Here is a 16615-nt window from a genome sequence, read left to right on the forward strand (position 1 = left end):
AGTAAACGGTCTGAATACTTAAGTAAATGTGATATTTCAGTTTTTTATTTTGTATAAATTAGTAAAGATTTCTGAAAACATGTTTGTTTTGTCATTATAGGGTATTATGTGTAGATTGATGAGGGAAAATAACAATTTAATCCATTTTAGAATAAGGCTGTAATGTAACAAAATGTGGAAAAGGTCAAGGGGTCTGAATATTTTCCGGAATGCTTTTACACTATGTTTTGGAATGGCCAATGAAGAGAATCTGGCAGTTGGTCAGCACAGGAGGGCCTCTCCTTGTCGCCTGTGAAATATCACCTTGTTCTCATATTGATGTGTCTGTGAACAAGGACACAAATCGGGCCTTTACATAAGATCTGTACTGGATGACCCGTGCACTGAGAACAGGGAGAATATGGTGGAACTGTGACTAGTACAACTTTCTTATCAGGCATGAGAATGTGTGACTTAAATAGTACTAAGTCAATTTGCATTGGTTCGTTGCCAGATCAATTGTTTGTGCAATAGCTGTTTCAATTGCAATTTATCAACAGTCACTTCCTGTCCTTGTTGAGTGTCTTCATTGCCAACTACATCACTCTTTTAACAGACCTCCAAAAGATTTTTACATAGAAAATAAAAGGTCACTTTACAATTCATACATTGAATTGACCTGGGGGGATATGGAACTCTCTCTCTCTCCCTCTATCAATTAAACTCAATTCAATTCAAGGGGCTTTATTGGCATGGGAAACATATGTTATCATTGCCAAAGCAAGTGAAGTACAGTTGAAGTCGGAAGCTAACATACACTTAGGTTAGAGTCATAAAAACTTGTTTTTCAACCACTCCACACATTTCTTGTTAACAAACTATAGTTTTGGCAAGTCGGTTACGACATATACTTTATGCATGACACAAGTAATTTTTCCAACAATTGTTTACAGACAGATTATTTCACTTATAATTCACTGTATTAAAATTCCAGTGGGTCAGAAGTTTACATACACTAAATTGACTGTGCCTTTAAATAGTTTGGAAAATTCCAGAAAATTATGTCATGGCTTTAGAAGCTTCTGATATGCTAATTGACATAATTTGAGTCAATTAGAGGTGTACCTGTGGATGTATTTCAAGGCCTACCTTCAAACTCAGTGCCTCTTTGCTTGACATCATGGGAAAATCAAAAGAAATCAGCCAAGAGCTCAGAAAAAAAAATTCTGGTTCATCCTTGGGAGCAATTTCCAAATGCCTGAAGGTAACACGTTCATCTGTAGAAATAATAGTACAAAAGTATAAACACCATGGGACCACGCAGCCGTCATACCGCTCAGGAAGGAGACGCGTTCTGTCTCCTAGAGATGAACGTACTTTGTTGCGAAAAGTGACCTTGTGAAGGACCTTGTGAAGATGCTGGAAGAAACAGGTACAAAAGTATCTATATCCACAGTAAAACGCGTCCTATATCGACATAACCTGAAAGGCCGCTCAGCAAGGAAGAAGCCACTGCTCCAAAACCGCCATAAAAAAGCCAGACTAAGGTTTTCAACTGCTCTTGGAGTCTCTCTCCTCTGTCACTCACTGACCTTATTGTACCAGAAGATGGCAGTACATTCTCACAAGAAAGTTGGGACAAGAGGACAAAATAACAGCAATTTGAAAATAAATTACAACAATCATTTTGGAATATTTTTTAATTTAACCTTTATTCATCTAGGTGAGTTGTATTGGACTTCGAGAGTGGATGACATTTTGTCTGTATTTGCCTCCCTTACATACCATTACATTATTCCCAGAGTTAAGGCTCTTCTGCAGGACTCAGGGAACTGGCTGTGTGCCCTCCCATCCTCCAGGATGTGGCTGCTCCTCCTCCCCTGCCTGCGTCATGAAGGGGGCTTGTTTTCTAGATGTTTGGGAGCGGGGAGCTTTCCCATGGGAAACACAGGCAGAGCAGGTCACAGCATGCCAGTCAGAGCTTCATCTCAACACACAAATTAAACAAAAACCTGGCTATTGTCTGCACTCTGCTAACTACTCTGGTTCCCACCATATTTCTCTCTCCATCGTTCTATCTCCCCCAACCTGTATACTGGTAAACCACGTACATAGAGAACATTTAATGAACAAGTGCTGTGCTCTGATCTTTGTATTTAGTGATAGTTAGGCCAGGGTTATTGCGATCATCGATGTGCCCTTAAGCACGGCATTTAACCCTGCACCATTGAGAGCATCTTGACTAGCTGCATCACCGCTTGGTATGGGGCTGAGCTCTGTGTCATCCAGGACCTCTATACCAGGTGGTGTCAGAGGAAGGCCCTAAAAATTGTCAAAGACTCCAGCCACCCAAGTCATAGACTGTTCTCCCTGCTACCGCACGGCAAGTGGTACCGATCCACCAATTCTGGAACCAACAGGACCCTGAACAGCTTCTGCCCTCAAGCCACACGACTGCTAAATAGTTAGTTCGGGTAGCTATTGGTTAACTATTTAACTATCTGCATTGACCCTTTTTGCACCAACTCTACTCATCACATACGCTTCTGCTACTGTTTATTATCTATCCTGTTGCCTAGTCACTTTATCCTTACCTATATGTACATATCTACCTCAATTACCTTGCACCCCTGCACATCGGCACGGTACTGGTATCCTGTTATTTTTAGCCAAGTTATCATTACTCATTGTATATATCTTTGTTCTCTCTGCATTGTTGGGAAGGGCCCGAAAGTAAGCATTTCACTATTAGTCTACACATGTTGTTTACAAATGAGATTTGATTTAATTGCTCCTGTAAGTCTCTGGATAAAGACTTCTGCTAAATTACGTAGCCCTTTTCTGCAGTCGAATGACCAAAGCGGAATGTTATTCATATTTTTTATAATTCTATAATTAATCAACTCTGGTGTTTCTATGTCAAACGGTTTTGTTATATTTCAGTCTTCTGTGATGTATATAAAGTGTAATATTGGGATGCAAACTGGTAATTGAAGACATTTCAACTCTATATCTGACATGGTCCAGGTGTCTTCTTTTTTGTAAGCCCATAACCACGTGTGTGAGGTGTATACTTTTACTTTAAAGTAGATCTGTTTGACTACCAAGAAACACTGATTTAGCCCACTGCAGTAACTAAATGTAAATTAATAGGTTACTTAATAAAAGCTAAATTGCTTTTCACAGGTCTCTTACATTAGGGGCTAAGGAGGAGAATGTGTGTCACTCAGGGCTCATCGTGGCTGTTCATCCTCTCTGACGTAAGCACATGTAAACAGTGGTTCAGTACATGCTGCTTGCTCTGCCCGCCTGTCTGCTTTATATCTGTCTTCCAAGGGGAAATACGGCGTGGACAGCAGCGAGTGAGAGAGCAACTGGTGTGTGGAAGCTTTGGTTAGCTGTGTCGTCAGTTGGTGTTTTTAATCAGAGAAAGGTGAAACAGACACAGTGTATGTGTGAGAGTAATCAATCCAAAGCACGCGTATTATGACTATAGCTTCTTTAGTTAGCTCTGGAGTATTCTACATCTTCAACAATGCATCTCGCCTAGAAGGGCCATTCCAGGCAGCCTTTATTGCAGTCATAATGCACAGGGCCCAGTTTTTCAGAAGTTGTCTACCGTAAAACTTAAGCAAATAAACACCCGGGCTATTAATTTAAATCACTGTACACATCAAGACAGGCTTCTATTTGAACCAGGTGTCTATTTCCTTAATACACACAGCATTTGCTCATTTGCATAGTTAATTGGATAAGTTCAGCATTCACTTCCAGCATTTTAATCAATTTACTGCAATAATGTGTTGTCATTTACACACTGTCACGTTTCTTTTGTCTTAGTATGCCTCTATTTCACAAAAAGTATTATTTCCTTGTAATGGAGACGCAGGGAGTCAGTTTAATAGGAATGAACATAGAGTGAATACAAAAACAGGAGTAGTGTCTAAACATGAAAACAGGAAACCATACTACCTAATGAATGATACAAAGGAGTTCTAGATAAAGGTGAAGTAATCAGGGAGTGATGGAGTCCAGGTGTGCCTCATGATGGGACGCAGGTGTGTGTAATGATGGTTGCCAGGTGTGTGGTTAGTAGACCGTCGAGCGGGGGAACGGGAGTAAACATGACAGTAGTAGAGGAGTAGAGGTGACATTAATTATTTTCCTTTTTGACTGTGCATTTTTGCCAGTGCTTATGTTCGCCACTAGATGGCGCTCAACCTATTTCTGGTGGTCTGTACTTCCGAAGTTGTTAAACTGGTGGAGGCTGGTGGGAGGAGCTATAGGAGGACAGGCTCATTGTAATGGCTGTAATGGAATAAATGGAACGAAGTCAAACGTCTATTCCTGCCATGACAATGAGCCCATCCTCCTATAGCTCCTCTCACCAGCCTCCACTGATGTTGACTGTTGAACAGATGACACCGTACTGGATGGCTGCCGTTTTGTGAGCTCCGACCCAACTTTGCTATTTTGTAATTATTTTGGTGTTCATTTGTACTTTATTTTCACAAAATGTATCCGCTATCATTTCTTATAACCGACAAGAAATGTTGAACATCAGATCGGCAGTTACTTATCTCAATTTTGGATTTAGCTCTGACTTTGACTCATCAGCCCTGGGCTCTTTCTGTAATTCTGACCCAATCTTTGATGTATCCAAGAGGAAACGCCGGTGTTACAGAGGCAAAAGTGGGAGTCCTGGCGAGATTAAGGTGAAGGGAAAACTGGCCACCTCTACCTCCATTCTTCTGACCAAGATGGGTGAACAATCTTGGCCAATAGAATCACTTTATAATAAGGTGGATGACCTCCGATCACAGATTTGCTACCAATGGGATTCTCATGACTGCAATATTCTCTGCTTTTCTGAGATACCCCCCATGGCTATCCAACTTGATGGATTCTCCATTCCCGAGTGGACAGGACAGGGAAGTCAGGGATATTGACAGTGGGAGGGGTTTGCCTCTTCATCAACAACAAATGGTGTGCCGACTAGAGTGCAGTGGAAGTCTTGACCCATTGTTGACCCTTCTTGGAATACCTGATGGTCAAATGCCGACCCTTCTACCTCCTGAGTGAGTTTTCAGCAATTATTGTCTCAGGACAAGAAAAATAACAAGCTGGCAGTTAACAAACTGTACAAGGCTATAAACAAGCAGGAAAACTTGCCCCCCGGAGGCTGCTTCCTTTGTTGTGATGCCCAACTTCCATCAACACGTCTCCTTCGCTACTAGGGGCAATAAAGGCTCCCTAGTGGCACTGCATCTCAGTGCCAGAGGCATCACTACAGACCCTGGTTCGATCCCGGGCTGTATCACAACCGGCCTTGATCGGGAGTCCCATGGGGAGGCGCACAATTGGCCCAGTGTCGTCCGGGTTAGGGGAGGTTTGGCCGGGGTAGGCTGTCATTGTAAAATAAGAATTTGTTCTTAACTGACTTGCCTAGTTAAATAAAGTATTTTATTTGTATTTTTGCACTCTCTATTCACACTCACAGGACTCTACACACACACACACACACACACACACACACACACACACACACACACACACACACACACACACACACACACTTCATTTGCTCACACACATAACATTCATACACATTTATACTGACTCTACACACACGCACACACACTCACATACAATCTTCATATACGCTGCTGCTACTCTGTTTATCATATATCCCGATCCCTAGTCACCCAGTATCCCTGCACATTACAATTGGCTCAGAAAAGGCAGCACGGCTGGCGCTTAAATGTACACACAGAGCCAACATTAATAATATGCATATCAATCTCTCATGGCTCAAAGTGGAGGAGAGATTGACTTCATCACTACTTGTTTTTGTAAGAAGTATTGACATGCTGAATGCACCGAGCTGTTTATATAAACTACTACGCATTGCTGGTTTTAGAGCTTGCAAGAAAGGCATTTAATTGTACTTGTGTATGATATAGCCATCGTCTTGTGAAGATTTCTATATGTTATTATATATCCTGATAGGATAAACAGTTCTCCAGGAGTTGTGAGATCTGATCTTCTGCGCAGTGTGAAAGAGGTTAATTAAAAGACGACCTGGAACGCCGCCACTCTGTCAAACACAAGCATAAGTAAACTACGTAGCTCTTGAGAATACACGGAACCCACGGTGTGCTAAGTGAAGTGACAGACAGCTAAGACTTTAAAGGTTCTATTTGTTTTGTTTGCAGCTCTTGGGAGTCTATTAGTGCAGATTATTTGTTTGTATGCGTTCCTGTAGCGTGTCTACTTTTTAACTGTCCAAACTCAACCCAACCTGTCAAGCCGTGCCAATGACGAGGAATGGATAGTGTGCCAGTCAAAGGTGGAAGGATGGTTCAAAGTAATTAACTATCGGACGGGGACAGTGAAGGTGGCGCAGCGATGGACAAGGACGCACTCCGTCAGTGCGAACTCATCCAGAATATGATCGAGATCTCCATCTCTAGTTTACAAGGACTCCGAACCAAATGCGCTACATTGAGCGACCTCACTCAGAAAGAAATACGCACTTTGGAGGTACAGTATGGTCAGCATAGCCGTAACATACACTTCGACAGCTTATTGGTGTGTGTGTGTTTGTGTGAGCGAGAGAGACAGTGGAACATTACAATGTTTGATGTGTGTTGTGCCCATGATATAGGCTACTAGATTGATTTTTATATAGAAAGTAATGGACATTGCGAGCACACCACATTCTTAAAATAAATACAAATGATACAGTGATATCGTGCATATCGCTCTGGCCCAAAGATGAACAGTCTTTGATGTGCTGTATTCCTATAGTAGGTACAGTTGAAGTCGGAAGTTTACATATACCTTAACCAAATACATTTAAACTCAGTTTTTCACAATTCCTAACATTTAATCAGAGTAAAAAGTCCCTGTCTTAGGTCAGTTAGGATCACCACTTTATTTTAAGAATGTGAAATGTCAGAATAATAAGAGTGATTTATTTCAGCTTTATTTCTTTCATCACATTCCCAGTGGGTCAGAAGTTTACATACACTCAATTAGTATTTGGTAGCATTGCCTTTAAATTGTTTAACTTGGGTCAAACGTTTTGGGTAGCCTTCCACAAGCTTCCCACAATAAATTGGGTGAATATTGGCCCATTCCTCCTGACAGAGCTGGTGTAACTGAGTCAGGTTTGTAGGCCTTCTTGCTTGCACACGCCTTTTCATTTCTGCCCACAAATTGTCTATGGGATTGAGGTCAGGGCTTTGTGACGGCCACTCCAATACCTTGACTTTGATGTCCTTAAGCCGTTTTGCCACAACTTTGGAAGTATGCTTGGGGTCATTGTCCATTTGGAAGACCCATTTGCAACCAAGCTTTAACTTCCTGACTGATGTCTTGATGTTGCTTCCATATATCCACATAATTCTACTGCCTCATGATGCCATCTATTTTGTGACGTGCACCAGTCTCTCCTGCAGCAAAGAACCCCCACAACATGATGCTGCCACTCTCGGTTTTGGAGCAGTGGCTTCTTCCTTGCTGAGCGGCCTTTCAGGGTCTTCACAAGGTATTTTGCTGTTGTTCTGGGATTGATTTGCACTTTTCGCACCAAAGTACATTCATCTCTAGGAGACAGAACGCGTCTCCTTCCTGAGCGGTATGACGGCTGCGTGGTCCCATGGTGTTTATACTTGCGTACTATTGTTTGTACAGATGAACGTGGTACCTTCAGGCGTTTGGAAATTGCTCCCAAGGATGAACCAGACTTGTGAAGGTACAATTTCTTTTCTGAGGTCTTGGCTGATTTCTTTTGATTTTCCCATGATGTCAAGCAAAGAGGCACTGAGTTTGAAGGTAGGCCTTGAAATACATCCACAGTACACAGATTACACAGTACACAGTACTCAAATTATGTCAATTAGCCTATCAGAAGCTTCTAAAGCCATGACATAATTTTCTGGAATTTTCCAAGCTGTTTAAAGGCACAGTCAACTTAGTGTATGTAAACTTCTGACCCACTGGAAATGTGATACAGTGAAATAATCTGTCAGTAAACAATTGTTGGAAAAATCACTTGTGTCATGCACAAAGTAGATGTCCTAACCGACTTACCAAAACTATAGTTTGTTAACAAGAAATTTGTGGAGTGGTTGAAATATGTGTTTTAATGACTTCAACCTAAGTGTATGTAAACTTCCGACTTCAACTGTATATTGTATTTAGGTTAAACTTCCCTGTTCCTTCCATGCCCATAATCAATAACAGTTATGTAGCTAAGGCAACACCTATGTGTTAAAACTGTTTGTTTATTACAGATTTTAAACAAATAATTAACAGTTTATGAACTTCTTATAAAACAGTAAGACAGAAACACATTGATGAAAGGTACAATGAAGGATATGGCTGGCTGTCATCAGACAAAGTCTGTGTGATATTTTCACACATCTGTCCCCCCCCCAATAAATACTGTCAGTTTCACTTCTCCCTCAAGTCAGTATGTCCCCCAGGCAACCCACAATGCACAGCTCTACTCTTCACTAAAGGAAACATTGAGTTGCCACTTCCACCATGATCCATTCACATTGTTATTCAGCTGGGTATTACAAACGGAGCGAGCTCCTTATAATGTAAAGCCCTTTAGGATCATACATGCATGGAGATGCCAACTGTCATTATCATCACATCACCTATTCTGTACTGGTCATATCAGGTACAGTACCACTAAACTGGCCTACTGGCCTCTCTCCCAGTGCTTTCAATCTCCCATGGGTTTGTTGACTTCGAAGCACTGGATAAGACCGTATGTTCTGGATTTCTCATCGCTATCATTGCCATCTTCCCAAGGAGAGAGCTGGTTCAGGGAGTGCAGATCAGTGCTTGTTGTGTACTAGTGACTGTAGAAACATCTAAATGTGGACTTCTCTCCCTCCCACACATTCACAGTGTGGGCTGTTGAACAACAAAATCAAATGAAGCGCAGTGGGAGGGGAGAAAAGGGGAATGGGGAAAGAAGGGCGGAAAAGATAAAGGAGGAGATACCCAACATGGCCGTTTCTTATTACAGATGAACAGCGAGGGGTTGTCTTTAAGACTGGACTGGACTGGGGGAACCAGGGAACCAGCAGTCAACAACATGGTTAGAACAAAAGAGGCAGACTAAGCCACTGCCAGGCCTTTCTCTTCCTCTGTCTTTATCTGTCTCTCTCCTCTCTCTCTCTTCTCCCCCCTCTCTCTTTCTCTTTCATTCCCTTTCTCTCTTTTTATCCCTCTCCTCTCTCTCTCTCTCTACCCCCCATCTCTTTTTATCTCTAACCCACAATAGGCCTGTTTGTCCTCTACCCCCAAGCCATAAGACTCCTGAACAGCTAATCAAATGGCTACCCAGACTATTTCCATTGTCCCTTCCCCCCACCCCGTCTTTTACGCTGCTGATACTCTCTGGTTATTATCTAGTTATTATCTAGTTATTATAGTCACTTTAACTCTACCTACATGTACATATTACCTCAATTACCTCGACTAACCGGTGCCCTCGCACATTGACTCTGTACCGGTACCTCCTGTATATAGTCTCGCTATTGTTATTTTACTGCTGCTCTTTAATTATTTGTTATTTTATAAACATTTTTACTTATCTATTTTTACTTAACACTTATTTTTCTTAAAACTGAATAGTTGGTTAAAGGCTTGTAACTAAGCATTTGACTGTAAGGTCTACACCTGTTGCATTCGTCACATTTGACAAATATAATTTGATTTGATTTATCTGTATAGGATAGTCAGGCCTGAGCTAAGTGGCTGTATGGGGAGATGGGTTACTCAGGTCTGTCCATGTAAACCAGTGGCGGATTTAGGTATAGGCGACATGGACAGCCGCCCAGGGCGGCATATTGCCAGGGGCGGCACGGGGTGCCCGCACAAAAACATTTGGTATGGTGACATTTGCGTGATCGGTTTTCTATCGCTCATTTGCACATCACGTCAATGATATCATGTCACCGTGTGGGACTGTGGGTCAATTAACCTTGTTGGAGTGGGCACCCTGATTCTAGTTTGTGAGCTAGGCAGGCTACTGCCTGGGAAGGTCTCCCACTCAGAAGTACGAGATGGGGAGGGGAGCGGGGATAGGTTGAGCTCAGGTCTCTCCACCGGAAGCCCGAGGTAGGGGGAACGGCGAATCTATAAAATAGCGCACCTCTAACTTTGTACAGTACTAATGCAATTAGTAAAATCAGTCACACTACGAAATGCTACCAAATAAACCACAATTCATTCATAATACTGTGAATACATAGTTAAACAGACATATTGTTGCATTTTTTTCTGGTTTGTGCGAAATTGTGAAGAATAAAATAAAACCAGTCTGCACACTGGTTTAGTCTTGACTTTTGGTTGACAGTGTTGGGGGATGGGTAATGCATTGATGCTCGAGTGCCAAATCAACACAAATGTGTTTATATTTCTCTTTTACTTCTTTTTGATATTTTTGTATATATTTTTATATTTATATAGTTTTACACTACCGTTCAAGAGTTTGGGGTCACTTAGAAATGTCCTTGTTTTTGAAGAGTTGCAAAGAAAAAGCCATATCTCAGACTGGCCAATAAAAATAAAAGATTAAGATGGGCAAAAGAACACAGACACTGGACAGAGGAACTCTGCATCCCAGAGTCGCCTCTTCACTGTTGATGTTGAGACTGGTGTTTTGCGGGTACTATTTAATGAAGCTGCCAGTTGAGGACTTGTGAGGCGTCAGTTTCGCAAACTAGACACTCTAATGTACTTGTCCTCTTGCTCAGTTGTGCACCGGGGCCTCTCACTCCTCTTTCTATTCTGGATAGAGCCAGTTTACTCTGTTCTGTGAAGGGAGTAGTACACAGTGTTGTACGATATCTTCAGTTTCTTGGCAATTTCTCGCATTGAATAGCCTTCATTTCTCAGAACAAGAATAGACTGACGAGTTTCAGAAGAAAGTTCTTTGTTTCTGGCCATCTTGAGCCCGTAATCGAACGCACAAATGCTGATTATCCAGATTCTCAGCTAGTCTAAAGAAGGCCAGTTTTATTGCTTCTTTAATGAGGACAACAGTTTTCAGTTGTGCTAACATAATTGCAAAAGGGTTTTCTAATGATCAATTAGAATTTTACAATTATAAATGTGGATTAGCTAACGCAACGTGCCATTGGAACACAGGAGTGATGGTTGGTGATAATGGGCCTCTGTACACCTATGTACAGTTGAAGTCAGAAGTTTACATACACCTTAGCCAAATACATTTCAACTCAGTTTTTCACAATTCCTGACATTTAACCAGAGTAAAAAGTCCCTGTCTTAGGTCAGTTAGGATCACCACTTTATTTTAAGAATGTGACATGTCAGAAGTTTACATACACTCAATTAGTATTTGGTAGCATTGCCTTTAAATTGTTTAACTTGAGTCAAATGTTTTGGGTAGCCTTCCACAAGCTTCCCACAATAAGTTGGGTGAATTTTAGCCCATTCCTCCTGACAGAGCTGGTGTAACTGAGTCAGGTTTATAGGCCTCCTTGCTCGCACATGCTTTTTCAGTTCTGCCCACAAATTGTCTATGGGATTGAGGTCAGGGCTTTGTGATGGCCACTCCAATACCTTGACTTTGTTGTCCTTAAGCCATTTTGCCACAACTTTGGAAGTATGCTTGGGGTCATTGTCCATTTGGAAGACCCATTTGCGACCAAGCTTTAACTTCCTGACTGATGTCTTGTGGATATATTGAAGCAACATCTCATCATTTTCCTACCTCATGATGCCATCTATTTTGTGAAGTGCACCAGTCCCTCCTGAAGCAAAGCACCCCCACAACATGATGCTGTCACCCCCATGCTTCACGGTTGGGATGGTGTTCTTTGGCTTGCAATCCTCCCCCTTTTTCCTCCAAACATAACGATGGCCATTATGGCCAAACGGTTACATTTTTGTTTCATCAGACCAGAGAACATTTCTCCAAAAAGTACGAACTTTGTCCCAATGTGCAAACCGAGGTTTGGCTTTTTTATGGCGGTTTTGGAGCAGTGTATTCTTCCTTGCAGAGCGGCCTTTCAGGTTCATGTCGATATACAACTCGTTTATAGATGGATATAGATATAGATACTTTTGTACCTGTTTCCTCCAGCATCTTCACAAGGTCTTTTGCTGTTGTTCTGGGATTGATTTGCACTTTTCTCACCAAAGTACGTTCATCTCTAGGAGACAGAGCGGTATGACGGCTGTGTGGTCCGATGGTGTTTATACTTGCATACTATTGTTTCTACAGATGAACGTGGTACCTTCAGGCGTTTGGAAATTGCCCCCAAGGATGAACCAGACTCGTGGAGGTCTACATTTTTTTTCTGAACGTCAACTGTAGATATTCCATTAAAAATCAGCCATTTCCAGCTACAATTGTCATTTACAACATTAACAATGTCTACACTGTATTTCTGATCAATTTGATGTTATTTTAGTGGACAAAAAAAAACCTTTTCTTTCAAAAACAAGGACATGTCTAAGTGTTCCCAAACCTTTGAACGGTAGTGTAATGTTATGATTATTTATTTGTGTTCTTCCAAATGTCTGAATAAAAATTACAATTAGTGCACAATGGTGCTTTTTGGGGATGGGGGGGGGGGCTAAAAAGGTGGGTTCGCCCAGGGAGCCATACAAGCTAGAACCGCCACTGATGTAAACGGCCTGTATTTTGTTTACAATGGATATTACAGATGAGTAGCACTGTCCTACGCTGTCATTGCCATAAAGAGATGGATAAAGGACTCTTACCACAAGATGCAGATGTGGTGTTGTGTTTCCGACTGGTTTTCAACTTCCTCATATTAGCTGGAGTGAAGTAGGCTAACTATATTTATTCCTGAACTTTTCTAATATTAATATGCACATTGCTTCGCTTTACAACCGGAGTAGCCTGGCTGGCATGAAAATGAACCTGCGGGAAAAGCGTCCTACGCATGTCATGTATTTTTTCCCCCTCCCCCTGTTCCGACAAGTGCATGATAATGGCCCATTCTAAATCAAAACTAATTTCACACATATATTATTTAGTATATGTAAAGACAAGATTACATTGAGAATAGTCTGATGGGTGACTATATTATTACTTGTGAATGATGCTCAGCGTGTGCAGTCTAAGGCAATAAACAGCGCATTCCTTTTTTTGCGACTTTTTCAAATCATAGTGGCATGCATCATGTAGCCTAGCCCATAGGCCTATATGTTTTGACAAGGTTTGTATCACAACTAAAGTGGACAAATAACGCCAAACGTGGTAACCAAAAAAAGTGTTGTACAAATCAAACATATTTTATATTTGAGATTCTTCAAAGTAGCCACCCTTTGCCTTGATGACAGCTTTACACACTGTTGGTATTCTCTCAACCAGCTTCATGAGGAATGCTTTTTCAACAGTCTTGAAGGAGTTCCTACATATGCTGAGCACTTGTTGGCTGCTTTTCCTTCACTCTGCGGTCCAACTCATCCCAAACCATCTCAATTGGGTTGAGTTTGAGGTTGGGTCATCCGTTCACCTACTCTGCGTCTCACAAAGACACTGCGGTTGGAACCAAAAATCTCAAATTTGGACTCATCGGACCAAAGGACAGATTTCCACCGGTCTAATGTCCATAGTTCTGGTTTCTTGGCCGAAGCAAGTCTCCTCTTCTTATTGGTGTCTGTTAGTAGTGGATTCTTTGCAGCAATTCAACCATGAAGGTCTGATTCACGCAGTCTCCTCTGAACAGTTGATGTTGAGATGTGTCTGTTACTTGAACTCTGTGAAGCATTTATTTGGGCTGCAATCTGAAGTGCAGTTAACTCTTTTACCCTCTGCAGCAGAGGTAACTCTGGGTTTCATCATAGCGTTGGATGGTTTTTGTGACTGCACTTGAAGAAACTTTTAAAGTTCTTGAACCTTTCCGTATTGACTGACCTTCATGTCTTAAAGTAATGATGGACTGTCATTTCTCTTTGCTTATTTGAGATGTTCTTGCCATAATATGGACTTGGTCTTTTACCAAATAGGGCTATCTTCTGTATACCACCCCTACCTTGTCGCAATAAAAACTGATTGGCTCAAATGCATTAAGAAGGAAAGAAATTCCACAAATGAACTTTTAACAATGCACACCTGTTAATTGAAATGCATTATAGGTGACTACCTCATGCACCTGGTTGAGAGAATGCCAACAGTGTGCAAAGCTGTCATCAAGGCAAAGGGTGGCTACTTTGAAGAATCTCAAATGTAAAATATATTTGGATTTGTTTATCACGTTTTTGGTTACTACATGATTCAATGTGTTATTTCATAGTTTTCATGTCTTCACTACTTTTCTATAGTGTAGTGTGTCCAAATGTTTGACTGGTACTGTATATTAGTAGGCTATATGTAAAGACCAGATTAAATTGAGAATAGTCTGAGGGGTGGGAATATTATCAAGTGCTTGTCAAATTGTGAATGAGAGACTGATGAAGTGTGTGCAGCCTGCACAACAAACAGAGCAGAGCTCATGCCATTCTTGCAACTTTTTTCAAATCATAATTTGTCGCATCATGCAGCCTTAGACAGTATAAAAAATCGAAACATAGCCGAAAATTTGTATCACAACAAAAGTTACATAAATAATTATAAATTAAGCATATATACTAAACTAAAATATAAAAGCAGCAAAGTGTTGGTCCCATGTTTCTGCAGCACCCCCTGAAAAATCAAAAATATTATTTCACAAAAGTAGTGCACTATGCCTTTAATAGTCCTGTATTAGCGGACCTATATAGCTGTCTGCAGCGCAGGAATCTCCACCAGAGCTGTTGTCAGAGAATTTGATGTCCATTTCTCTACCATTTGCCGCCTTCAACTTCGTTGTAGAGAATTTGGCAGTACGTCCAACCGGCCTCACAACCTCAGTCCACGCCAGCCCAGGACCTCCACATCCGTTTTCTTCACCTGCGGGACTGTCTGAGACGAGCCACCTGGACATCTGATGAAACTGTTGGTTTGCAAACTGAAGAATTTCTGCACTAACTGTCAGAAACCATCTCAGGGAAGCTCATCTGCATGCTCGTCATCCTCACCAGGGTCTTGCCCTGATGGCAGTTCGGCGTCGTAAATGCACACCTTTGGTAGCCACTGGAGAAGGGTGCTCTTCATGGATAAATCCCCATGTCGCAAGGATCTGTACACAATTCCTGGAAGCTGAAAATGTCCCAGTTCTTCCATGGCCTGCATACTCACCAGACATGTCACCCATTTAGCCTGTTTGGGATGCTCTAGATAGACATGTACGACAGCGTGTTCCAGTTCCCGCCAACATCCAGCAACTATGCACAGCCATTGAAGAGGAGTGGGACGACATTCCGTACGCCACAATCAACAGCCTGATCGACTCTGTGAAGGAGATGTGGCGTGCTGCATGAGGCACATGGTGGTCACACCAGATACTGACTGGCTTTCTGATCCATGCCCCTGCTTTTTTTTTTTAAAGGTATCTGTGACCAACAGATGCATATCTGTATTCCCAGTCATGTGAAATCCATAGATTAGAGCCTAAAGAATTTATTTAATTTGACTTATTTCCTTATATGAACTGTAACTCAGTAAAATCTTTGAAATTGTTGGATGTTGCTTTGATATTTTTGTTCAGTGTAGGAGGACCTGTTTCTTTGTTAACCGCTCAACACAGAATAGCCGCATATGCGCAATCACTCGGAAATTGTTTGGAGAAAATATCCTTTATATTTTATTCAGCTACATTCAATGGTTTTCTTCATACTATAAACTAATATCAAATAATGCCACTGGAATTATAAGCAAATCTTGTCTGGTAAATTAATTAGTGTAGCCCACAGCCATATGGCATATCCAGATCAGGGCCTAACATAAGGACGACTCAGAATATGCTGTTCTGTTCTTCTGAATTAGGCTACATTTTCTTCACGTAATGTTTCTTTAGACCTTCCTAAAATAAATAATGGGTTTATTGTGATGGTGTAGGCTAAGTTAAATGGATTTATTACACTTAATTAGACTTTTTTAAATGTAGATGTTCCGAAGTTCCTCATCAGTGGCTTCTAGGCTATGCGTGGAAGCCAAGCAATGCTAAATATGTTCATGTTCATTAACAGTCAATTACTCTGAGACCGGCAGTTATTTGCATGACAATCACCGTGTCAATGGTGTATTGGAGGCGAAGTCAGGTGCAGGAGAGCAGAGTATAATGAACAGGCACACTTTTATTATAGTTCCAAAAACGAGAGCACTACATAAAACAAACGCGCTCAAAAAACGGAACATAAAAGTAAAGCGTGTAAACTAACACCACATAACAGGAAACAATTACACACAAAACATGATGGGAAACAGAGGGTTAAATACAAGTAGATTGATTAGGGAATGAAAACCAGGTGTGTCTGGAAACAAGACAAGACAAATGGATATATGAAATATGGAGCGGTGGCAGCTAGAAAGCCGGTGACGTCGATCGCCGAACGCCACCCGAACAAGGAGAGGAGCCAACTTCGGCGGAAGTTGTGACACACCAGCTGACAAAATGTCATGACCGCCACAGCCCTAGTGCTACTGTGACCTTATTACAGAGCCCTGTGACTCCTTCAGTCTAAAGTTAAA

The 16615-nt window shown here is 41.5% G+C and overlaps 1 protein-coding gene across 1 annotated transcript in view; it reads left to right on the forward strand.

Annotated features, from left to right (window-relative positions):
- Positions 1 to 6157: 6157 nt before the first annotated feature.
- The window catches only part of LOC120018501 (kinase suppressor of Ras 1-like), a 60591-nt gene continuing 50133 nt past the window's right edge, over positions 6158 to 16615 (forward strand). Inside the window, exon 1 of the mRNA XM_038961732.1 lies at positions 6158 to 6522. Coding sequence (XP_038817660.1) covers positions 6388 to 6522 — 135 coding nt within the window. The 5' untranslated portion in view covers positions 6158 to 6387. The remainder of the gene's footprint in view (positions 6523 to 16615) is intronic.

The sequence above is a fragment of the Salvelinus namaycush genome, chromosome 23 (genome assembly GCF_016432855.1).
Source record: "Salvelinus namaycush isolate Seneca chromosome 23, SaNama_1.0, whole genome shotgun sequence".
In the NCBI taxonomy this organism is placed as follows: Eukaryota; Metazoa; Chordata; class Actinopteri; order Salmoniformes; family Salmonidae; genus Salvelinus; species Salvelinus namaycush.